Source organism: Neolamprologus brichardi, chromosome 5, assembly GCF_056152115.1.
Source record: "Neolamprologus brichardi isolate AB-2024 chromosome 5, ASM5615211v1, whole genome shotgun sequence".
Classification (NCBI taxonomy): Eukaryota; Metazoa; Chordata; class Actinopteri; order Cichliformes; family Cichlidae; genus Neolamprologus; species Neolamprologus brichardi.
Genome location: NC_142108.1, coordinates 31501545 through 31526107, shown reverse-complemented (window position 1 = coordinate 31526107; position 24563 = coordinate 31501545). Strand labels below are relative to the sequence as shown.

At 39.8% G+C, this 24563-nt stretch overlaps 2 protein-coding genes across 5 annotated transcripts in view; both read left to right on the top strand.

Annotated features, from left to right (window-relative positions):
- The window catches only part of itga7 (integrin, alpha 7), a 44021-nt gene extending 26653 nt beyond the window's left edge, over window positions 1–17368 (top strand). For 2 of the 4 annotated variants that reach the window (XM_087841070.1, XM_087841068.1), the window contains exons 6-25: window positions 1176–1383; window positions 2659–2855; window positions 3529–3617; window positions 3727–3854; window positions 3965–4060; window positions 4175–4236; window positions 4540–4709; window positions 4889–5035; window positions 6523–6638; window positions 7057–7243; window positions 7332–7406; window positions 7497–7576; window positions 7663–7740; window positions 8234–8336; window positions 9513–9719; window positions 10265–10384; window positions 10545–10658; window positions 11267–11365; window positions 11469–11594; window positions 15242–17368. In XM_087841070.1, coding sequence (XP_087697196.1) covers window positions 1176–1383; window positions 2659–2855; window positions 3529–3617; window positions 3727–3854; window positions 3965–4060; window positions 4175–4236; window positions 4540–4709; window positions 4889–5035; window positions 6523–6638; window positions 7057–7243; window positions 7332–7406; window positions 7497–7576; window positions 7663–7740; window positions 8234–8336; window positions 9513–9719; window positions 10265–10384; window positions 10545–10658; window positions 11267–11365; window positions 11469–11594; window positions 15242–15397 — 2558 coding nt within the window. In that variant the 3' untranslated portion in view covers window positions 15398–17368. Of the gene's footprint in view, window positions 1–1175; window positions 1384–2658; window positions 2856–3528; window positions 3618–3726; window positions 3855–3964; window positions 4061–4174; window positions 4237–4539; window positions 4710–4888; window positions 5036–6522; window positions 6639–7056; window positions 7244–7331; window positions 7407–7496; window positions 7577–7662; window positions 7741–8233; window positions 8337–9512; window positions 9720–10264; window positions 10385–10544; window positions 10659–11266; window positions 11366–11468; window positions 11595–12862; window positions 13028–15241 lie in introns of all 4 variants that reach the window. The other 2 variants (XR_015719059.1, XM_087841069.1) reach the window with 2 other exon arrangements.
- Window positions 17369–19402: 2034 nt separating this feature from the next.
- On the top strand, window positions 19403–22383 carry npffl (neuropeptide FF-amide peptide precursor like). Its single transcript, XM_087841071.1, has 3 exons — window positions 19403–19636; window positions 20313–20428; window positions 21963–22383. Exons 1-3 carry the CDS (start codon window positions 19487–19489, stop codon window positions 22081–22083), a joined length of 387 nt encoding a protein of 128 aa, XP_087697197.1. The 5' UTR covers window positions 19403–19486; the 3' UTR covers window positions 22084–22383.
- The last annotated feature ends 2180 nt before the right edge of the window (window positions 22384–24563 follow it).

Genomic DNA, 24563 nt, shown 5'->3' with positions numbered 1-24563 from the left:
TGTCAGCTACTGTCTCTCTGGTCCAAAGGAGGAAAAATATAAACGTAAATGAAATAAAATGTGGATAATAAATTATATATAGTAGGAGTGGGACACTAAGGAGTACATCATTGGAGACTAATCAGTAGATACAACCTCGAGTATTTGCTGACTAAACCAATAGCTAGGACATATTTAGCAGGTAGGTAAGAGAATATTTAAAATAAAGAAATAAAAAATAAATATCGGAAATTCCATTGCGCTCTCCAAATTGACTTTTTTCTGTCTAACAGTCTAACGTAAATAAAAACTAAGCAATTTATTAAGATTAACGTTGCAAAAACTTTTTTCCTTATCCTTTCATTCCTGAATTAGCTTTATAGTTTCTACCATGTTGCAGCTTGTTCCCACATCTGCTGGTTTTATAGAAGCTGCAGTGCTGCATTCCCCACCTGCCACCCTGGAGCTGCTCACTGTTTGTCTCTGTCTTGTCTCCTTCTGCATGTTTACTCAGGACTAACAAATGTCCTTCATGTCCCGATGGAGACAGATTGTCCTCACTTTTTGCACCAGCTGCCTGCTTTTAAGTCTAGCATAGCGAGTGCATGTAGAAAATGCCTGCGTTCAAGCCAAATGTTTCATATGTTTTGTGTCATTTTTCACAGCTTGATCAGAAATATTACGCACATGATGCAAACATCCTTCCTCCTCTATATACACGCTGAATTGCTTTACCTGATTTACATGCATGCACATCCTCAAATTCCTCCACACACATGCAGATGATCTTTTCACAAAGCGCACTCACAGAGAAGAGGAGATGCTTCAGGCGATAAATCTGCTTAACGTCCACCCACCATGTTTACACACCGCCTTCACCAGAGGCAACCAGTGCAGAGCTTTGGTATCATGAATCTCAGGACGTCAATACATCTCATGTTACTATCACAACCAGCCTTTTTGCCTTCCACTAGACACACAGCCTTTCACACGCACAGCACACAGGACATTTACACCCATCATGAGTTAGGCACAAAATCAATAGTCACTTAAGGCCCACATTTCATTAGTAAGAAGATGAGCAGAACATGGCACGCTCAGAGGAGGTGATCCTCTGAACCCCACGGTCGATATTAACCCATAACACTTCCTTCTTTCCTTCCTCCTCTGCTTTTCTTTCCTTCCTCATCTTCTAGGGTTTTCTGTTGACTCTGCCATGGGAATAATGAGTCTCGGAGAGCTAACCTTCGTGGCCGGTGCTCCCCGAGCCAATCACACCGGGGCGGTGGTGCTGCTGAAGAAAGACAATGTGTACCGGTTGGTGCCACAGCACATCTTCTGGGGGGAGGAGCTGGCCTCTTCATTCGGATATTCAGTAGCCACCACAGATCTCAACAGTGATGGGTGAGCAAAGGCTGAATAGGAAGTCAGTCAGGATGACCATCATAAAATCATATAACCCATAGAAAATGGGATTCACAGCCATGTGCTACACAAAAATGTCAAATTCATCTTAAAGTTATAAACACAAGATCATATTTTTTAACACCTAAATCCTGCAACAGCATTTTCCTGTGTAAATGCATAAAATGCATATTCAAGGGCAACTGCCAGTGTTGGGGAGTAACGGAATACATGTACCGCCGTTACGTATTTAAAATACAAAATATGAGTAACTGTATTCCGTTACAGTTACCGTTTAAAAAGGTGGTATTTAGAATACAGTTACTTTGTTGAAATAAATGGATTACACGGCGGTACTTCCCTGTTTCATATTGTGGCGGGTCAGGACTGTTTGGGTTTTGTTTGACAGCTACGTTCCGTTGTTCCAGGCAGCAGCGTTACGGTTGCCATGGTTACAGGGTGCCGCTCTCTCTCTGCGTGTTTCCTGGGTGAGAGAGCGCCTGTTGTTGTTGTGCTAAGCTAATAGGCAGAATGCTACCGGTATAGCTTTAAAGAATGTAGCATCATAGGCAGTGTAGTCCGTGCTGCAGGGTGAATGGACTGCCATACACGTTATGTGTCTGTGAGCGAGGGAGGGAGAAAAAGGAAAAGTACGAGCTGTCATCGAGCAAAAACGGGAGCTGGAAGCATGTAAATATAATAATAACCACTGCAGCCAAGAAGAGTGCCTGACGAGCCCAGTTGTAAGTAAGCTATTAAGACTCGACTGTACACCGTGTTCGTGTTTTCCTCCAAAAACAATAAGTTCCGTTGGAGCAGCCTTTCAATGCCTCTTTCTGTCTCTGCTAGCAAAGTTGACCCAGACAAGTAAAGCTAGTTTTCGGCTACGAGCCGACTACGGTTCGGAGCCGCGGACCTTCAGTAACAGTAATAAATCACAGCAATAGTACATTCATGTAGTTGTAAACAGCACGATAATATATTAAGTAATCCAAAGTATTCAGAATACGTTACTCTCATTGAGTAACGTAACGGAATACGTTACAGAATACATTTTGGGACATGTAATCTGTAATCTGTAATGGAATACATTTTAAAAGTAACCTTCCCAACACTGTCTGTTGTTAGCGTACATGTTTACATGTTACAGTTACAAAATAACCCTTAGCTTTTTTGCTAAAAAGTAACCTTCCCAACACTGGCAACTGTGAATGTAGATTAGAAGAGACTTGTTCAAGGAAGTGTTCATTTCTACTTTTCCGCTCTGTTTGCTAGCTGGACGGACCTGATTGTTGGAGCTCCTAACTTTTTTGACCGTAAAGCAGAGATTGGTGGAGCTGTTTATGTGTATCTAAACCCGTTTGGTCACTGGGATGATCAGGCTCGGCCCATCCGCCTCAACGGGACGTACGACTCCATGTTTGGGATGACAGTCAGCAACGTTGGAGATCTGGACCAGGACGGATATGGAGGTACAAGAAAAACTTTTTTATTGACTCAGAATGTTTTAATCTTAAAAGGTAACTTCTGCTGTTTGATTCGCTGAATGGAAAACCCAACGACTGCTTAGCGATGGTAAATATAAGTCACTGACTGGATGATGATGGTCATGTTTAATATGAGTATTCATCGGGATATAATAGATGTATAACAGAATATAAATATTAGAAAATAAGGGAAAACATAGAATACAATTAGTGTTCTTTAAATGGTTCCAGCAGTGAAACAGTTTAATGTGTTGAAAGTCTTCTTCTCTATATCTAACTGTGGTTTATGGTTTAAACCAGCGGTCCCCAACCCCCGGGCCTCGGACCGGTACCGGTCCGTGAGTCGTTTGGTACCGGGAGAGTTGAGGCTCAGGTGTGAAATGTATAGTTTTCAGGGTTTTCAGCGTTATTTTGTTATCATTTTTATCGTTAACCCGGTTTTCCTGGGTCTTTTCACGTGTGTTATGAATAAATCTTCTATTTTTCGGTACCGGTACTAGTTTTATTTTGTTGTATTTATCCGCGACACCTTAAAGGCCGGTCCGTGAAAATATTGTCGGGCATAAACCGGTCCGTGGCGCAAAAAAGGTTGGAGACCGCTGGTTTAAACCATTACAATAAGAAGGGTTGGAAACCAGTTTGTCTGACATCTATACAGACATTGCTGTGGGAGCACCGTTTGATGGAGATGGAAAAGTTTTTATCTATAGAGGCTCAAAATCTGGAATTGAGACTAAACCTGCTCAGGTAAGTTTGCTTTGGATTTGAGCGACTGCAAAGAAATATTAAAGGTCAAAATCAGAAGGAGTGAATGAGAGAAAGAGATGGCAAAACCGAGTGTTCTTCATCCCGTTAGGTGCTGGATGGCCGGGACTTTGATGTGAGACGTTTTGGATATTCTATCTCAGGGGGTTTGGATATCGACAACAATCACTACCCAGATGTGGCAGTGGGCTCGCTGAACGATTCAGTGGTTCTCTTCAGGTGAGGAAAGATTTTGGTTGAATTTATCTAAGGGATGAAAACATATTATCAATAATTTATTAAAAGATTTCTTTTTTTCTCGTCTTTTTGTGTTTTCCTGTGTCCTCAAGATCTCGTCCTGTCATCCATGTGAAGAGAGACATAACTATTGATCCTCCACAAATAGATTTGGAGCAGTCCAACTGCAAAGGCAGAGATGGAGTCTGGTACTCACTCATAATGCACTAAACTTATAGGATAACCAAACAAACTGATAATAAAAACATTTAAAGCTCCTAAAGATCATGTCTTTTTCCCTCTTTGTGGTTTTCTGTTTTTAGTGTGGAGGTCAAGGCTTGCTTCACCTTCGTAGCGTACCCAACTCACTACTCTCCACACATTAGTAAGTCACACATCGGCTTTCACGACTGTTTCTGTCTTTTGCTCTCGCGGGGCTTTACATCACTCCCCACAGTGACAGGAGTCATTTCTATTTACGGTAGAAAGTAACCTTATCTGTGAGGTAACATTAGATCTTATTATGATTAAATCACAGCTGTGTAATACTGTACCTCCTCAGATGGGTTTAGTATATCTTCTGTCCCCGGTGGCTTCTTTAAGTGCTCTTTCGGTGTGTGTCCTGACATTTCTGCATTTCAACCTATCTGTCTCCCTCTGTGTGCTCCCCCATTTTACTCCATCCAAGCCCTCGTGGTGCGCTTTGAAGCAGACACAGAGCGCAGGAAGGTGGGCCTCCCGCATCGCGTTACCTTCCTGGGCCGCAGTTTACTGGAGCCGGAGTACACACAGACAGAAGAAGTGCAGCTAAATCGGCAGCGTCACGCTGTGTGCACCAACGCAGTCTTCCAGCTGCATGTCAGTAACTTAACTTCATGGATGTGTTTCTTTCTTTTACTGTGGAAGGCAGATTTTTATGGAGTATCCCAGTCTGAAAAGGACGCTGAGTTGAATAGACATTGCTTTAATGAACTATTTCATTCTTTTCTGCTGTAACTTTGGCCAGAAGTTTAATTTCACATTTTCCCTCTGTGCAGGAGAACATCCGTGACAAACTGCGTCCCATCTCTTTGGTCATAACCCACACTATCAAGCCCGTGCCGCCACGCAGACACTCTGCAAAAAGGCTGGAGAAGCTGCCGCCGATACTCAATGTCTCCCCTTCCAATACGCTCCACTCTGAGGTCTGCAGCAAAATAGGAAAAGAAGAATTTTTTAAGGATGATTTAATTTTTATGAGCTCCTGCTGCTCATAATTTACCATATAAACAAGCCAAAGCTTTATGTAATGCTTTCCATCAACATTGTGTTTCGTCATTAATTTAGACTCAGCGAGGATCATTTAAGCCAAATCTGTGACACATAAAATAAACTCAAAACAGAGCATTTAAACCCGTTCTTATACTTGAGCTGCTTTTAAACGTTTTCAACTCAACTCAATGATCAGTGTTGGGGAGTAACGGAATACATGTACCGCCGTTACGTATTTAAAATACAAAATATGAGTAACTGTATTCCGTTACAGTTACCGTTTAAAAAGGTGGTATTTAGAATACAGTTACTTTGTTGAAATAAATGGATTACAAGGCGGTACTTCCCTGTTTCATATTGTGGCGGGTCAGGACTGTTTGGGTTTTGTTTGACAGCTACGTTCTGTTGTTCCAGGCGGCAGCGTTACGGTTGCCATGGTTACAGGGTGACAAGCTCTCTCTCTCTCTCTCTGCGTGTTTCCTGGGTGAGAGAGGCTTTTTTGTTGTTGTTGTGCTAAGCTAACAGGCAGAATGCTACAGGTATAGTTCTAAAGAATGTAGCATCATAGGCAGTGTAGTCCGTGCTGCAGGGAGAATGGACTGCCATACCCGTTATGTGTCTGTGAGCGAGGGAGGGAGAAAAAGGAAAAGTACGAGCTGTCATCGAGCAAAAACGGGAGCTGGAAGCATGTAAATATAATAATAACCACTGCAGCCAAGAAGAGAGCCTGACGAGCCCAGTTGTAAGTAAGCTATTAAGACTCGACTGTACACCGTGTTCGTGTTTTCCTCCAAAAACAATAAGTCCCGTTGGAGCAGCCTTTCAACGCCTCTCTCTGTCTCTCGCTAGCAAAGTTGACCCAGACAACAAAGTAAAGCTAGTTTTCAGCTACGAGCCCAACACAGAACCCGACCTATTAGCCAGAGGTCCCTTTACTACAGTTCGGAGCCGCGGACCTTCAGTAACAGTAATAAATCACAGCAATAGTACATTCATGTAGTTGTAAACAGCATGATAATATATTAAGTAATCCAAAGTATTCAGAATACGTTACTCTCATTGAGTAACGTAACGGAATACATTACAGAATACATTTTGGGGCATGTATTCTGTAATCTGTAATGGAATACATTTTAAAAGTAACCTTCCCAACACTGTCAATGACAGGCTCCTCATTAAGCTTATCTCTTACTTACCTTTGCAACTGCATATACACTTTTGTAGCATACAGCGATGCACCCAGTGCAGTATTTAGTGAACTGATAAATCATTTAAAGCATAAAATGAGTTGTCAGCGTTAATCAAATGATTGACCAATTTCTTTGGCATAAGATTATAAAAACCCACAAAAGTTTAAAACTATAAAAACTCTTGAATTCTTCATCTCAACCTAATATTTGTCTTTTTTTAATCCCTGAAGGTGAACTTTCTGCGAGAAGGATGCGGCAACGACAAAATCTGCCAGAGCAACCTGAAGCTAAGCTACCAGTTTGGTACTCGACCCCTGAACTCTGACCTCTTCATCCCTCTGCCAAAGTAAGTATCTGCTGTGCAGCCCGACACCCCAACAGGTTTTTATTGTCTGACTGAGATGATAGTGATGATTAATGACAAATCTTCAGGAAACAGTATGGTATCATATCTAAATTGTTATTGTTTTAATTATTTATTATTAAATAAATAACAATAAATCTTACGCTGAAGTAATGTTGAAAGGGTTCAAGCTTTTCTAACTAATCTCCCAAAAGCTCCTCTGTAGCTGTCACTGCAGATGAATGCATAGGCAAAGTGTCATATTGGAATAAAGAGTTTACAGTTTACAGCCCTACCACAAAAAATCTACAATTATGTTACGATTGCTTACTCAGCTTATTTCTGCTCAACCTTCAGACTATGTTGAATAACCTTTCTTTAAAAATGTTTTGTCTTTTTTGCCTCCTTTGCCGTCATACAGAGATGAGGACGATGTGCAGGTGTTTTCTCTCTCAGATCAGCGGCTGGTGGTGCTGGACATCACCGTCACTAACATGCCCTCTGACCCTCTTTACCCCGAGGAGGACGGCGATGATGCTCATGCCGCTCAGCTTATCATCTCCCTGCCAAACACACTGTCATACGCCGGCTCCAGGATCCCAGAGCAGGTGTGAGATCTGCTAAATATAGTCTCAGTCTATCGTTTTAGAGTCGATGACCTGTTCCTCTGATAGTATTTGTCTGATCTGACTGCAGATGAGATGTCAAGCAAACCAGAACGGCTCCCAGGTTGAATGCGACCTGGGAAACCCCGTCAAACGAAACTCTAAAGTAAGACAAAACTGTGTGTTTATTGTTAAACTCAACAAAAGAAGCAAAAACATATTTTAAAAAACTTTATTCTCATGTTTTTTCCCTCAGCTGAAATTTTCCATCAGTCTGAGCACAGCTAACATCACTATTGAGACCACCGAGCTGACAGCTGAGCTCTCGCTGAAAACGTAAGTTTTCTACATTTTCCCTGATATGTGACAACAAAGATCACATTCTCACTTTCATCTGAGTTCTTTCATCGTTTTGTCCTCAGCATCAGCGAACAGCCTGACTTGGTCCCTGTGACAGCTTACGCTAAAGTTGTGATAGAGCTCCCCCTGTCTGTCAGTGGGTGAGTAACACCTTCAGTCTATTAAAGGAGTCTGTGGCAGTAAAGCTGCTTTATGTAGGTCTACTAAAACACCCTCACATGCTTTATGGTTGGTAAAATCATTTCATTCCACATTATCTGTCACATAAATTTGATCAGCTTGTTCCAACTCTTCGCTGAAGCTGTGTTTTTTTCCACACTGAGGTTCAAGATTTAAAACCAGGACTTCATGTGTTTATGGCTGCACCATTATAACAAGTGGAAATATGCTCATTTTATACCTCTCTAACCAAAGAATGCCCTTTGGAAGTGAGAAAACTATTATTAGAATTCAAAATGTTCAAAATGTAATATTTAGCTCATTTATTAAAAGGTTTTTAAATGCAATTATGAATGCTTCGCTTTAAGCTTTAAGTCTTGCTCATCAATAAAAGTGGTTGAATAGTGAGGAAATAGACAGTAATGTAATGACAGTAATGTTAAGTTCTGATGGTCACTGTACTTTCTGTATTAGGCGTGTCAATCCCGACAAGCTGTTCTTCAGCGGTGCAGTGAGGGGCGAGAGTGCTATGAGCAGTCTGGACGACATCGGCAGCGCTGTGGATTTTGAGTTTGTGGTGAGAAAAGAGTTTGTGGCTTTCTGGGATGCTGTTTTGCCACCTACATGTAAAAAAAAGAAGAAAAAGTATTGATTGATTAATTGATTGAATCTTTATTTTGAACATGTTGAAAAAGTACAACAACATAGAATTAAAAGAGACAAATGAACAAAGCAAAACAAAAGGAAAACGAGCAACTACAAATAACTTTCATGTTCAAAAAGTAGCAGGAAGAAGCATAAGCCTATTTAATCCCACCCCTTTTCCACTATCTAGTAATCAATAGACTACAGAAATACCTCCTTGCAATTACATTATATGTCATGTGTATTTTTTTTTATTATTCTTTATATATATATATATATATATATATACACATATATGTTTCTATCTATCTATACATACGTATATACACATACGCACATATACACATTTTCAATAACCCCATTAACACCTCAAAGGATACACAACCTACAAAATATATATATACCCATACCAACATACCCGTGCACCCGCACACACATGAAAATATTAGACAAGAACACCCTATCAAATCTCTACCTCGTCCCTGTACCCTGTAAAAACCATCTCCTTAAACCGCTTTTTAAACTGCGCCATGCTCGGACGTTGCTTCATATCTTTACTTAGTCTGTTCCACAGTTTCACTCCACACACAGAGATGCAAAAACTTTTTAATGTTGTACGGATACGAGGATGTTTTAAATTTAATTCCCCCCTCAAATTGTATCCCCGTTCCCTTTTAGAAAACATTTTTAGAATATTGTCAGGAAGCAGGTTATTTATTGCTTTATATATAATTTGTGCAGTGAGAAAATGAACCAGATCTGTGAATTTTAGAATTTTTGAGTTTAAGAATAGTGGATTTGTATGATATATTATAAGTATATTAAAATAAGTTTCAGTGGGGTCAATAACAAAAGCATGCTCATTGGACTTGCTTTTACTGCACAGCAACTTCTTAATGTACCTTTAAAAACAAGAGAGAACTCAAAATGAATATTTACAAAATACAATACTATCTCCTTAAAAGTAAATACTGCCCAGAGAGCTTTGCCTTCTCTCAGTCTGTCTCGTTCATTTTATCTTTTCATAATAGCAAAAAAAAGGACCCAAGACAGAAACGTCTATGAACATACTTTATTAAATGTAAGCTTCTTTTTTTCCCTCTGTCAGGTTGCTAATCCCGGTCAAGCTCTCCAGACACTTGGCTCTGCCTTCCTCAACATTATGTGGCCCTATGAGCTGGCCAATGAGAAATGGCTCCTGTATCCTGCCAGCTTGACGTTTCAAGGCCACCCGGAAACACAGTGCAGCCCCACATCAGCTCTGAATCCTCTGAAGCTGCAGGGCTCCTCGCCTGCAGAGCCGGGCAGTCACGGGGTAGGCGGAGCAAGTCACTGCCGATTTTGAACTGGCTCATTTGTTTACACACATATACACAAAAATATATATGCTGACTTTAACTAATTGGAGTACATGTTAATTTTTCATGATATGTTGTTACATAAGTAAAATATAAAGCATTACATTTAATGGAATCTGGTCAAATGATTGGTATACAATTATTTTGTACTAGTCATGTTTCCCTGAATAAATAATAATAAATAATATTTCAGTTGCATTTTTTCTCAAAATTATTTTTTAAAATTTGTCAGGGCAAACAATATTTTAAAGAGCAATTTATTTCATTAGAAAAAGGCTCACAAATCCATGTTTTAACAGCAAGTGACAGAAATAATAAGAATAGGATATAAGGACTCAGTCCAGAAGTCAGTGCTGAATGACGTATGTTAGCAGTTCATTTAATCTTCTCTTTTTCTGTGAAAAAAAACCCTTTATAATATATTATATGCTGTCTCTTTGTATTTTGACAAAACCTTTTTGAACCTTTTCTTGAAACACGCATATAAATGCATCTATTTCAGCAGGTTGGGCGAAAACGCCGCTCCCACCCTGAGGAGGAAGGTCAGATCATGACTAAAGGCAGCGTGGGACAGACGACGCCTGCTGTGGCAGCTTCAGACAGACGCAAGTCGCTCAAACTGGTAAGAAGGACAAGAAGCAGAGAGCCAGGGGAAAGACCAGAACGTGGGTTATTGATTTCCTGCCAATGCACTCAAACAACTGAACGGTTTTAAAATGTGAACACGTGGTCCTCTTTCATTTCCACAGCAGTTTACATTCAGGTGTGACTTTGTTTTCTAGGATTGCCTGCTGGGGTCAGCACGCTGTGTGCTGTTCCAGTGTCCTCTCCACAGCTTCTCCGGTCAGGCTGTGCTTAAAATCCACGCCAGACTGTGGAACAGCAGTTTCATAGAGGTAATATTACATCAGCACCTTTCTGAATATTACTCTCAAGCTCAGCTTCAGTCCAACTGTCACAGCTGCTGCAGCGAGCAGCGAGTGAGTGATAACTGCAGCAAACGCATTTACACAGTGACGACTGATGTCAGGAAGCTCGTATGTTACAGACGATGTCTGGCAACCAAGTCAAATGAACTTTCAATTTTCAATATTCACTGAGATCAAAGAGTAAGAATATGTGAATATGTTAGTTTGCTTTTCCATCAAACAGCAATTAAATTGACTGGAAACTCTTTTTTTAATAGAAATTTATTTACAATTTTGAAATTGAATTTGTCATTAAATTTGCCTTGTTTGTATCTCCTCCTTTAATCATGTAATGATCCCTTAGGAAATAAGGGATCAGCAAAGCACCTACAGGAAATAGAGTCTAGTTTGTTTTCTCTTTAAATCTCACTATTTCATAGTTTTGGCTCTAATACTATAAAACTGTGTGAATAGTTTATATGATGTAATTAGTGGAGCCAACATTATGTTGCTTTGGCTAAAATTTTAATGTTTCTCGGTGCAGTTTTCCTTGTTTTAAACACAAACTTGCTACTTGCTTTGTTTCTGTCTCTTAGGAGTTCCCAGCAGTCAGTGCTCTGGAGCTGCTGGTCAGAGCCAACATCACTGTGAAGTCCAGCATCAAACATCTGGTCCTTAAGGATGCTGCTGCACTGGTACTTCACACACATTAATTTAAAAAATAAACATTTTTACTGTTAAGTTGCTGTTTGTGCATTTCTTCAAGCTTTGAGCTGAATATCTTTTCTTCCTTATCAGGTTTCAGTGATGATTTATCCCGAGCACGGTGTTACTGACCAGTACTGGATCCCCTGGTGGATCATCCTCATTGCCATCCTGGCAGGTGTCCTGCTGCTGGCACTGCTGGTCCTCATGCTGTGGAAGGTAATCCATCAGATCTCAAATGGTCTGTCTTTACTTTTTCACTGTGTTTTTTGTCTTTTTATTCAACTGTAGGTCTTTATCATTAACAGAAGTGGAAACATTAAAAAAAATAAAACAGGAAAATAAGACAGGTTTACATATAAATGTTTATATAGTAATGTTTTATGTGAAAAATGATGTCAAAGAAGAAAATAGAAGAAAATACATTAAAAATTGACAATTTACTTTTGGGTGGCAACTGAGTAAAAACACAAAATAATAATTCTTAATAAGTTATAATTTAATAATTTACACAATTTATTAGAGAAAATTCTTATTCTGTATTTGTTTAAACTAGTGCTAGCTAACTAGCAAGTGAGCACTTTTCTAAGATGGATCGCAGGTCATATAAGATGTTAACCCTGAAGCCAAAACATGAAAATTTAGATGCAGAAAAATATGCACAAAAATTTTAATCATATATATATATATATATATATATATATATATATATATATATATATATATATATATATATATATATATATATATATATATATATATGTATGTGATTTCATTTTTTGTGCATCTAAATTTTCATGTTTTGGCTTCAGGGTTAACATCTTATATGACCTGCGATCCATCTTAGAAAAGTGCTCACTTGCTAGTATATATATATATATATATATATATATATACATACATACACATATATATATATATATAGTCAATTTGCACTTATGACTCATTGTTTGCATAACACATGAGTATGATATTCTTAGTGTATCATTTTTGCAGTTTATTGGTCAAAAATTACTTTTACAATTTAAAAATTGATGATATAGAGGTCTAAAAACACGTAGGATACAGTTACAGACTTACAGGGTTCATTTGCATAGCAGTGGATTTAAAGCAGTAATAGTTCCACCTGAAATGTGGAAGAGGAGTCACAATAAATTGGAATATTTTAGTAAAGTAAGTTAACTAGTCCTCAAGTACTGTTTTCCTTTCCGTCAAAGTTCAACAGCTGCAGGATCCTGAGTGACGTTTCTTTGATGTCACTGCAGTTGCCTTCACTCGTCCGTTATTAGTCTGCCTTGCTCTGATCTGTCCTGCAAATGTTTTATTCCTTCCAGCTCACTCTCACCTGTGCCTTTCCTCTTCTGTCCTCATGTTTGTCCTCCGTGTGACGCTCCAATCTGTGTTTTCTTCCCTTTTCTTTCCTCCTCACCTCTATCGGGGAATCCCCTCTGTTATATATCTGTGTTTTCCCCACTACCCCGCCCCAGTGTGGGTTCTTCAAACGCAGTGAGCGACGCCATCATTATGAGACGGAGTACTACCGTGCCCATTTGGGGGTCCAACCCTCGGAGGCGGAGAAGCAGGCGACAGAACAATAATATAAAGTATACCCCCCTCTGGCCTGCTCTCCCCTCCTCCTCTCACTCCAAGCGGTAAAAATCTTCACCTGCAGTCGCCTTTGTTCCTCAATTCACTCGAAGGCCGGTGGTGTTCATTACAGCATGACAGCAAATGTAGGCTCAGATGATCTCAGGTGGCATCAAAGCAGTGACACGTGAGATACAAGAGAACTGACCTCTTGTAAAGCCTTCTTTACCTTTGTTCCTGTTTATATTAGTAGAAAGAAAAACATTATAATGACAAAAAAAGACAGATTCACCACACAAAAGGTGGCTTCTAGTTTCTGCCATCACTCATTTTTACGGGACAATGTTTGCAGGCAGATTGAGAATTAAAATAAGAGGCTATTACCTCCATAAGGGGGTATAAAATTATTTCTCTAGGTTATATTTTATGTGTCTGTTCATTTTTAAATTAAACCTTTATTAAATAGGTAAAACATTTATACTAAGCAACCACTTTATTTGGTACACCTCGCTAGTTGCGCTCACTTTCGCCTTCGGAGTTGCCTTATTTTTTCATGGCACAGATTCAAAAAGGTCCTGGAAACGTTCCGCTACATGATAGCATCACACACTTTGCAGATTTGTCAGCTATAAACACATGATGCTAATTTCCCATTTCATTGCACCCCAAAGGGATCTGGTGATTGTTGAGGCAACTCATTGTTAGGTTCAAGAAACCAGTTTCAGATTATTTGAGTTACATGGAACATTATCCTGCTGGAAGCAGCCGTCAGATTATGGCTACACTTGGTCATCTGTCTTGGTCAGCTGACTCCAGCATCTGAATGTTGCAGCAGAAATTGAGACTCATCAGTTTTTCCAATCTTCTGTTGCCCAGTTTTGATGAGCCCACGTGAAATGCAGTCTCAGTTTCCTGTTCCTAGCTCACAGCCGCAGCCAATGTGGCCTTTTGCTGCTTGAGTTCAACTAGTTGTGCATTCAGAGAGGCTATCCTGAATACCTTTCATGCAACAAGGGGTTATTTGAATTTTGCCTTGCATCAGCTCAAAGGCTGCTGGCAATTCTCCTCTGCCAACAAGGCAGGACACTGGATACTGTCTCTGTAAACCCTGGAGATGGTTGTGTAGAAAGATCCCAGCAAATCATCAGTTTATGAAAGACATAGATGTCAGCAGGTCATCTTGGCCATTTCTGTCAGCCTAAATATACGTAGATGTTGCCATGTGACCGACTGATAAGACTTTTCAACTGACAAGCATCTGTACTGGTGTACCCAATAAAGTGGCCAGTTAGCGGATATGAACTGTGTTGCCTACATTCATGATTTGATCCCAAATTTTAAAAAAGCTATTTTCATTGTATTTAATTCCCCTAAAATGTCTGAAATCATCATACTTTATTATAGAAACACATATCTGCTATCTCTACATAGGTGGCTAGCAGCACATATAGCCTAATGCTAGGTATTAGCCTAAATATTAATGTCTCCCATGAGCAGCTACTTTGCGAGTCTCAGTTGTTGGTTCACTGAAACTGTTTTCGGTGTTTTGTTCTGTAAAATGATTTAAAACCTTTGTTTTCTATTCACCTAATCTGTGCCTGTTGAACACCATCCAGCCATCTCTCCTTCAAGGCTTTAACATGCCTGCTGTGCTGTGTTTTGTGCCTCTTACTTTTCAGTTATCTGCACTTGTTCATTCTGGCATCATTCTCAGAAGACTGTTCATTTCTACGCCGTCCCCTCTTTCTAAAAATCTATTAACGATTTGACATGCATTCAATAACTGATCGACTTTTCCAGGTGCCAGACTGAACTTGTCGTTAGGATCAGTGGATGTCTTTGTTCCCTTTAATGAGTGTAAATCTGCTTAGCGGTACTTCAGTGTGTTGGTGTGTTAATCGCAGACACTTCAGGCTGGTGCAAGTTTATAAATGTTGAGCATGATAGTGTGCTTTTTGGTTGGTGTGCTGTTTTAAATGTATTTTTTATTAAAAAGTCACTTTGTTTGCAGCTGGTAATCAGGTAATCACTTTGCCTTCTTATCTGTGAGATGCACTATAAAGCTTTACCTAAACGCAACGAATAACAGTGGATACTTTTCTTAGAAGGCATGCTATTGAGTAACACAGCACCTCCTCAAACACAGTTTAACAACTGTAGTTATCACAGTCCCTTAAAAGTGGCACTGGTTAATTCTTTTTCCTTCCCTTCTGCCTCCTCCATCCATCTTTCCCTTCTTCTGTGTGCACTCCGACCCACTTTCCTCGCTGGGTCAACAGTGTGGCTTCTTCCGACGGGCGCACTACAAGGACAAACTGCCTCAGTACCACGCGGTCAAGATTCCTCGCGAGGACCGGCCTCAGTTTCAGACTGAGAAGTCAGGAGGCATCCAAAAAAAGGAATGGGCCACACACTGGAGCGACGGGACCTCATAACCTGCTTTGATGCCCTGACTTTAAAAAAAAGAAAAAAATCACCATGTGCAGCACTCATTATGTCTTTGCTGTTGAATTAACTGACTAAAAAAGTGCACAGAGACTGGGATCACGAAATGTTGTGCACACCTCACTTCATCATTGCTTACATACTGATGCGTTTTCTCAATACTGTAGCCTACTGAAGGCCTTACATAGCTTATTTAGTCTAAATCAATATCATAGTATTGTACTGAAGGCCTACGACAACATTAAAACCAGTCGAGCTGCTGAGTACGTTCCCCAGCCCTCACTGCTGCTTCACTGTCTGACATCAGAAAGGACTGGAAATCAAAGACATGCATAAGCACCACATGCAGATCCTTACAGACACACACAGATATACTGGACATTATAGTAAAGAAGCCAGTGCCCATGACAAAGACTACTTTCTGCCTTAACTACTGTAAGACTGAAGATTCATATGGGCAATGAAAAGAAAATGCATTTTTCTATATATAAATGACTTTTTTTAGTACTGGTTAAAGCACTGGGTGGGTGGATGTTCGTGTTTCGATGAATGTGTTGTCTTCTGGGCTCGACGATTACTCTGGGTCGGCTCAAGAAGCCATTTAAAAAGTTCATTGATAGCTTTTGTAGGGCTTTGTTCAATTGCCTGAGTAACTTGAATAAGAACAAGAAACCACAATACAACCTATAACATGCCGTAGCCACGACCAGAGCACTGTTGTCGCATGTGTCAGATTAAAAAAAAAATCAATATTTAAGGTATCGTGTGCTCTTCATGTGTTTATGAAAATTTCTGGTAGATTTTTTTATGGATGTATTATGATGACATAACAGTGTAAAAAAAATCTAATATGTATGAAAACTTACTGTAGTCTCAATTTTAAACCTAAACTGCTATGAATGAGTGAATTAGTTACAATGTGACGTCTGAGTGATGCCGCCATATTTTTCTCATGAGTTGTAATGTAAAGACGTTTCACCAGGTAACATTTTGTTGTTGTTGGACTGCATTAACCTGCTTGTCACACTGTTCTTGTTAATGTGCGCCACTCGTACCAGTATGACAGTCCTTTCACTTCGTTACTGACACTTCTAATTGCGTACAAGTGCCTTATTGTAAAGGTGGCAGATGGTGTGCCACTGGTTACAAACGCAAGGCTACTGCAAATTAGATCATACTCCCCTGAAACATCTGTTGGACACCGGTGGACAAGTAAACATCCCTCCTGCACTGAAGCAACATGAAGACAGGGAAAAACCTTTGTTGTTATTTTTTACATGAACAAAGCAGCGTGAACATAATGTGTATCAGAACCAGACAAACTCTCTTTGGATCTAATCTGGGTTGATGAAGTGGATGTAAAGCATGAAGGGTCAGCTTGATTTTTTTAGGTATTGCTGGACAATCTTATACTAGCTGCATGTCCTTTTTCTGATGTTCCCAAATTTTCTGTTGGTCATTGTTCGGTGTTTTATTTATTGATTTCGTTGGATTGGCTGCACTGTTTAAAGGTTGTAAATAAAAAAAATTTAAAAAATGAGGTAAACCTGACAGACCGCTTAATTTGATCATTATGCAGAGATTTTAAACCCAGTGATGTACAGACAAAAACCAGGGATGTGTAAAAGCTGCAATTCACTTATATAACACCAGGTGGCGGTAACACTCTGAGAAATAAAACATTATTTCTGTAGTTATTTTAAATGGGAGGGAAAAACGAAAACATAAGGCATGTAAATTTTGTAAAAGCTATAATATGACTACTTAGATCTGAATAGATCTGAATTATTTTGTTTTTCATGGAAATGTTGCCCATAATGTTCTTGAGTATTTGTGCTTGTTAACATGAGGACAGGACAGTAATTAAGGGGTGCAGATGAGATGGGTTTGTCTTTAATGTTTGATTGTAACTCTTCTCGAAGAAGAAATAAAGGCATCTTGTTTTGTTTATGTGACATAAATATTCACGGTCTGTGGTCGGCGTGCACACTGGCTGATAAATTAAAAAAGTCAAAAACAGAACATTAAATCTTACGATCATTTTCAAGTTTATTTTTAACTCTGGCCCATTAGTGATATGAGTTTTTTAAATAGTTTTTTTTTCTAGGTATTACATTTATAGAAAATAAATTATGGAAAACATGATATCCTATTTAGAGTATTTCTCCAGCATCTAACCTGACTCTGCATTATGACAGCTGGGATTGGTGTAAGAAATAAAATTAGTAAATTGCATTACTAATAAAAATAGCCAGTTTTATTGTGCAACACAATCAATTTAGACAAATGTATTAATTCTGTGATCTAAATTAAATACAGAGCTTGAAGCAGGACAGTAGCCTAGCTTAACAGCATTAAGAGTGAAAACAGAGTTTTAAAAAAAATGTAAATATACTTAAAAAACTACCTTTCTTATTATCATGCTATGTTGTGATTATTAGAGCAACAAAAACCCAGAGTAATAAGCTCTGAACAAGCTTAAAGAAGCCTAATTACTAGCTTGAAGAAGAAGCTTGATTACTTATATTTATGCTAAGCTAAACAGCATGCTCTGCACCTCTGCAGCTTTTAGATACACTGAAAAAAAATCGACACACTGCTGGGGAACAGATCTCAGACCTATACTGCCCTTCTCATGTTTTACACTGAACACCCCCCAAAATGTCCAAAACACTGATGGAAAACCAGTGAAAGGCATAAAAGACATTTCTCTGGCCCTGTGAAAGCTGGGATAGACGTAATGGATGGATGATCGGATGGTTGAGCAATGGGATCACATAAAACTAAACAAGGGTTTATTTTTGTCCTCTTATTAGAAACAGCATAAACTCACTTTTGTGAGTCAGAGTGAGTAACTTTGATTTTCCTGTAATCCAAAAGCTTCTGATCTCATTAATGAAAACTAATACTCTCAGAATCCCTCTCAGTCATCCTGGTTGCCATGGTAGTTAAAAGAGGCTGTATGTGCGTGCGTGCTTAAGCGGATTGTCACCCATTAAGCACTTTGATGAGCCAAATCTGTTGATGTGGAAGTGACTAATTATTATACACACACACACACACACACACACACACAGAGGCAACACTAAACTGAACAAGTACCCCTAATAAAGCAAGTGTCACTGTCACTAATAAAAAAAAGCTGATGTTACTTGGAAAGATAATGGAAGGAAGCGAGCTGACGTTTAACAGATGAATTGTTTCATTTTTAGGCATCGTTTGCTTCTTCCTAAAACCCCTTGATCTGCTTGTTAAAGAAAACTCTGTGTAAGCAAAGGGTTTGATGAGCCAGAGTCTTATTATTGACCCAAGGTTTACTTTACATTCATGTCAATAAAGCTTTGGAGAAAGCAAATATTCTACAGTGCATGAAAAGGAGATCCATTATATGGTCATCACAGGTCCACAGCTCTAGCTGTGAGCACAGAAGCTCCGCCCACCTGCTGTTCAAACCTTCTGTTTGTCAGGGGCAACCAATCAGAAGAAAGTAGGATTAAAGTTCGGGTAGTTACAAAGAAAGCTTGTTTCATACAGAAGATGATTTGAGAGGCTACATCAAGGCCCAGAGCGCATGCATTTTATTTATTTATATTTTTTGGTAATTGTTGCAGTTCTTCTGAATCAGTGTGTGCTTTGAATTTCTTCCTGTATAACTGAAGTCACATGACTAATCTGTTATATATTGTATATGCTCTGTGCATTACCTTGGGATGGGTGGGACGGGGTCCATTTGCACGGATTTATTTGTTTAATAACTGGAAGTTGTGCTGCACGACCCTGGGGGCCACATAATAACACACTCTGGTGCTAAGTCATCACTAATGCCTGATCCGAGCTAAATGGACCTAGTTAAGGCTCTTCCTCCATCCTGTCCCCTGTTCCCCGTTGTACAGTAGCGTCTTTTGTCAGCTCTCCTGAGACGTCCTGCCAGCGACCACGAGGTGTATATAAGACCCGCTGAGGATGTGACCAGCACTGAAGTTCGTTCTTAGCAAGTCTGCTTAGACAGCCATCTTCTTCTCTTTCCTCTTCTATATTTGTCATCAGTGTTTGTCTGACCTCCTCTCGAGTCTGAGAACATGGACACAGCTGCAGCGGTGACTCTACTGGCACTGATTATGGCGATGGCTGGCGTCAGTCACGCTCTTCACATCCAAGCCGGCCTGGACAAAAACGACATCTTGCCTGGCAGCTCAGAGGAGAACATGCCTGACCGCCTGTTGGGGCTGGTGAGACAATCAAACCACTGAAAAACTTGTTAATATTCATTTCACTTACATGTTGACAGTCTATTTTATGTCAGGTCCAAGATCATTTGAAGCTTTAAAACTGAAATCCTATCGCTGAAACACACATGTGGTGATTTTTTAAAATATGCATCTTTGTGCCTGATTTAAATATGGACCGCCTGCTCTGGTACATGCCAACATTTTCTGAGAGGATTGTATGTAAATGCGACTTGAGCCTTTTATCAAATGAGACAGGATAAATCACACAGCCCATTTAGATTTCAGATGGTGTTCCTCTTCATGCAACAGTGTGAAATACACTGTTAGATATTCTGGTGTGAGCAGACAGTCGGGGGCAGGATAGCGAATCAGATAAAGGACAGGAAGATCACGAGTACTAGATTTTCTCTTTGTGACATGCAGGGACGGACAGATCTGAGTTTTACTTTGCATAAAATGAAGCGAATGGATATTTTGGTGTGCACCGTGTACATCTCTTAGCCTTGGTGCCTTAATATCTAAATCTCAAGGCTTTTTGCCACAGTAGGACAGACTGGTTGGAGTCATCAGCCCTTTAAGTTTGTGATGTTCTTCATGTTTTATTTAAAAAAAAGAAGAAAGTTTGACACGATGCTGTGTGCTGGTGTAGCCTTAAATGTGTCCTGGTGTGTTCCAGGAGAGTGAAAACAGAGATAGCGACACTGATGATCGCCTGCTGACTTCATTGCTGAGAGCCCTGCTGCACGGAGCCCAGAGAGAAGCCAGGGAGTCAGTCCTCCATCAGCCACAGAGGTCAGTAGCATCACAGCGCCTGTATTAATCTACATTTCAAGTTTTCCTATCAGATGAGTTTACAGAAAAACACTAATATGGGAAGTTCACTGACGTAGTTTGGGCTTGTCACCAAATCCTTTTTTACCCAAAATACACCATGTGGGTAGTTTGTAACTATTTAAAGGGATTATGATCAGTGTTGGGGAGTAACGGAATACATTAACCTCCGTTACGTATTTAAAATACAAAATATGAGTAACTGTATTCCGTTACAGTTACCGTTTAAAAAGGTGGTATTTAGAATACAGTTACTTTGTTGAAATAAATGGATTACACGGCGGTACTTCCCTGTTTCATATTGTGGCGGGTCAGGCCTGTTTGGGTTTTGATTGACAGCTACGTTCTGTTGTTCCAGGCGGCAGCGTTACGGTTGCCATGGTTACAGGGTGACGCTCTCTCTCTCTGCGTGTTTCCTGGGTGAGAGAGCGCCTGTTGTTGTTGTGCTAAGCTAATAGGCAGAATGCTACAGGTATAGCTCTAAACAATGTAGCATCATGGGCAGTGTAGTCCGTGCTGCAGGGAGAATGGACTGTCATACCCGTTATGTGTCTGTGAGCGAGGGAGGGAGAAAAAGGAAAAGTACGAGCTGTCATCGAGCAGAAACGGGAGCTGGAAGCATGTAAATATAATAATAACCACTGCAGCCAAGAAGAGTGCCTGACGAGCCCAGTTGTAAGTAAGCTATTAAGACTCGACTGTACACCGTGTTCGTGTTTTCCTCCAAAAACAATAAGTTCCGTTGGAGCAGCCTTTCAACGCCTCTCTCTGTCTCTGCTAGCAAAGTTGACCCAGACAACAAAGTAAAGCTAGTTTTCAGCTACGAGCCGACACAGAACCCACCGTATTAGCCAGAGGTCCCTTTACTACGGTTCGGAGCCGCGGACCTTCAGTAACAGTAATAAATCACAGCAATAGTACATTCATGTAGTTGTAAACAGCATGATAATATATTAAGTAATCCAAAGTATTCAGAATACGTTACTCTCATTGAGTAACGTAACGGAATACGTTACAGAATACATTTTGGGGCATGTATTCTGTAATCTGTAATGGAATACATTTAAAAAGTAACCTTCCCAACACTGATTATGATATACAGTACGCACCGTGTACTGGAAAACAGGAAGAGCAAAATCCATTTAGCCATTTGCAACTACTTTCCATATGTGAATTTTAAAAGATCAAAATGACCCATTATGTACTTGAAATGTCCATTTGTAAAAAAAAATCATTCACAGTCAAAACGATTCTTCTGGCAAAGCTGGGTTCATTAAACTGGTCTCATCTTCAAGGGCTGTTACAGAGGAAGCGACCTTCCTCTGTAACAGCCCTTCAAGCTCAAATGCAACTGAGGCCCAGCTAAGATCACAACATCAACATCAATCTTTTGTATTTTCTGGTCTGTGTTTACAGATGTTTATCTATCTAAAATCATAGTTTGGAGTTGAATTAATTGAAATAATTCCCACTCTTGGTGCTTTTCCCATCACAGGTTTGGCCGCAGCTCCAGAGGGCAGGTTGTGCTGGAGGATCAGATGCATTCCCGTGACTGGGAGGCTGCCCCCGGTCAGATCTGGAGTATGGCCGTGCCCCAGAGATTTGGCAAGAAGTAATGTTGCAGTCATGCGGTGTTGCCCTGGTGGAAGGTCAAGCAGCCGAGAGTTATAAAGATACTAGATTTGTTCCAGCCCGTTAGGCTTGACCTTACACCTGGTGTCCAGTGAAAGATGACACTAGCTTAATCTTTCATGATTATGATTGTTGTTATTTTCTTTGAATTTCCAACACTGGGAAGCACGGTGACTGGTGATTGTTTGGATCGGCATGTTAAGGACTGAAAATGTTTGTTGTGAATTGTTAGTTGCTATGTTTTTGTTGTTCTTCCGTTCAAATAAAAGAACTTTAATCTTGTAATGCTAATTTCATGTGTATTTGTGTTCACTGTTAAAGAAAGGTGGGAACAAACAGATGTTGAAATTTTATAAATCCAGCTGTTGAGTTCATTTAAATATGGACATTTAATCTGTTGCTAATCATGTTTTAGTTTGTGAAATGTGTGTAAAAATGGCCAATCCAAGTTTTCTCAAGCCAAGGTGAGATCTTAAAGTGTCCTGTTTGCCCAAATAAACTCTCAAATCCCCCAAAATTTTCCACTTAAATATATAATATGATAAATACAATAAAAAGGTTTGTATAGATGATTAGAAATAAAATAGATAATGGTGAATTCTGCATTTTGGAAGCTATAACCAGCCAACACTTATTATTTTTATTGTAACTGTTTTATCAGCTCATAAACTAATAAATGAGCTTTTTTAGCCTAAAAAGCTTAAAATCATTTAGCTTATTTCAGCACTTAGCATTTTTTTGTTTGTTTTTTCTAATATCAGTCTTCCTTGTTTTTAAATCCCATCAGAGGACAAATGGTATATTTTTTGTTTGTTTGCAGGACGTTATTATATCTGCTGGATCTGCAGCCAGTACTCACATCAGTTCGGCCATAAACAAGAGCATAACTGAAATGTGTCTGTGCTGGTTCACATCAGGGGAATGTAAATGCAGTGGAGACCACACACAGAGAGACGAATGAAATACGATCGTAATGTAAGTATTTTTTATTTCTCTACAAACAGCACCGTGCGGGGGGTTAATGTAGTGAGATAAGGATGGAAATCCTGTGTTCAGTGTGCCGTGATGGTCAGCACTTCTCTGTGTCTGTGGCTTATTTACAGGCCACCTGGGGAAGCAGCATGCAACTAATTAAAACACAGCAACATGCAATTACTCTACACATTACTGGTGTCCACCGCTAATTACTGGGAAGGAAAGCATGTCAATCCCACTTAATATGAGTCTTTTATAACCTCGAGCTCTGGTTCTGCTGCAACACCCCAGAAGACAAAATAAAGTAATGTTGTTGGGCTTTTAAGACTAATGACCAATGATTCAGTCATTTTATTATTATTTTGGTTATTTTTAATCAAATGTAACTTTAAATTCTTGTTTGTGGTTTAATCTGTGTTTGTTGTCGTAACATCACAGGTTTGAGCAGATTGCTCCCGGCCTCTGGACTCTTTACAGTTCTAATTAGAAAACAAACAAACAAAAACCATAAAATGAAAACCTTGTTACAAAACAAAAAGGGTAAGATTGACCGCAGAGCGTAACAAGACATGTGGCACAGAACAAAGGGAACCTGTGCTGCACACAGAGAGCCCTGATTGGATGATTACTTACAGGTGATGATGACTGGAAGTCAAGCTGACTGGAATCTGAGTGCATTCGAAATAAAATGTGAAAATAAATGCAAATCTATGACAGTATTTACCTGTTAATATGAGTACTTTATCAAACATAAACAGAGACTCTATATGAAATATGAGCAGTGTGCTTGTGCTGGCCAGCTGCTGTTTCAAAGCATCTTCAAGCAAGTAGTGTTCAGGTGTGGCCTGTGTAGACTGGAAATTGCGATTGCTTAAATGTTCACATTAAGCGTGTGGAGCACCCCCACACACCCTCAGCTGCTTTCACTTGTGCTTGAAGATATGCGTGGCGTTGACTTACATCTGTCTTACATACCAGCTTTGACAATGACACATAAATGTGAGATAACAAGAAGCATATTGAGACAAAAGAAAAGAACAGAGGCAGAGCAGGTGCTGTTGTCCACACAGCTGTAGCCTCTCATCAGCTTAACTGACTTGAAGAAAGTCGGCTCATCTGAATTTCATGAGTCTGCAGGGGGTTCAGGCAAAACATCTGTGTGTGCGGTGATTATACCAGAAAGCTGCAGAGAGAGCGAGATCGAAAACCCAGACTGACTGACAGATACACTGGGTATAAAGACTGCTTTAGGCAGCTCCTGTGTGCAGCACTGTTTCACACACACACACACACACACACACACACACACACACACACACACACACACACACACACGCATTCTTGTTTTCATATCTTAGTGATGACAACTAATTGACATAATTGTCCGCCTATTTTTGGTCCCCACAAAGATGTCTAAACAGGTACACACACACACACTCTCACTCTCTCTCACACACACACACACACACACACACACACACACACACAC

Coding starts and splice junctions, on each gene's coding strand:
- npffl (XM_087841071.1), top strand. CDS start 19,487: ATGGACACAGCTGCAGCGGTGACTCTACTGGCACTGATTATGGCGATG. Junction 19,637..20,312: donor CTGACCGCCTGTTGGGGCTG/GTGAGACAATCA, acceptor GGTGTGTTCCAG/GAGAGTGAAAACAGAGATAG. Junction 20,429..21,962: donor GTCCTCCATCAGCCACAGAG/GTCAGTAGCATC, acceptor TTCCCATCACAG/GTTTGGCCGCAGCTCCAGAG.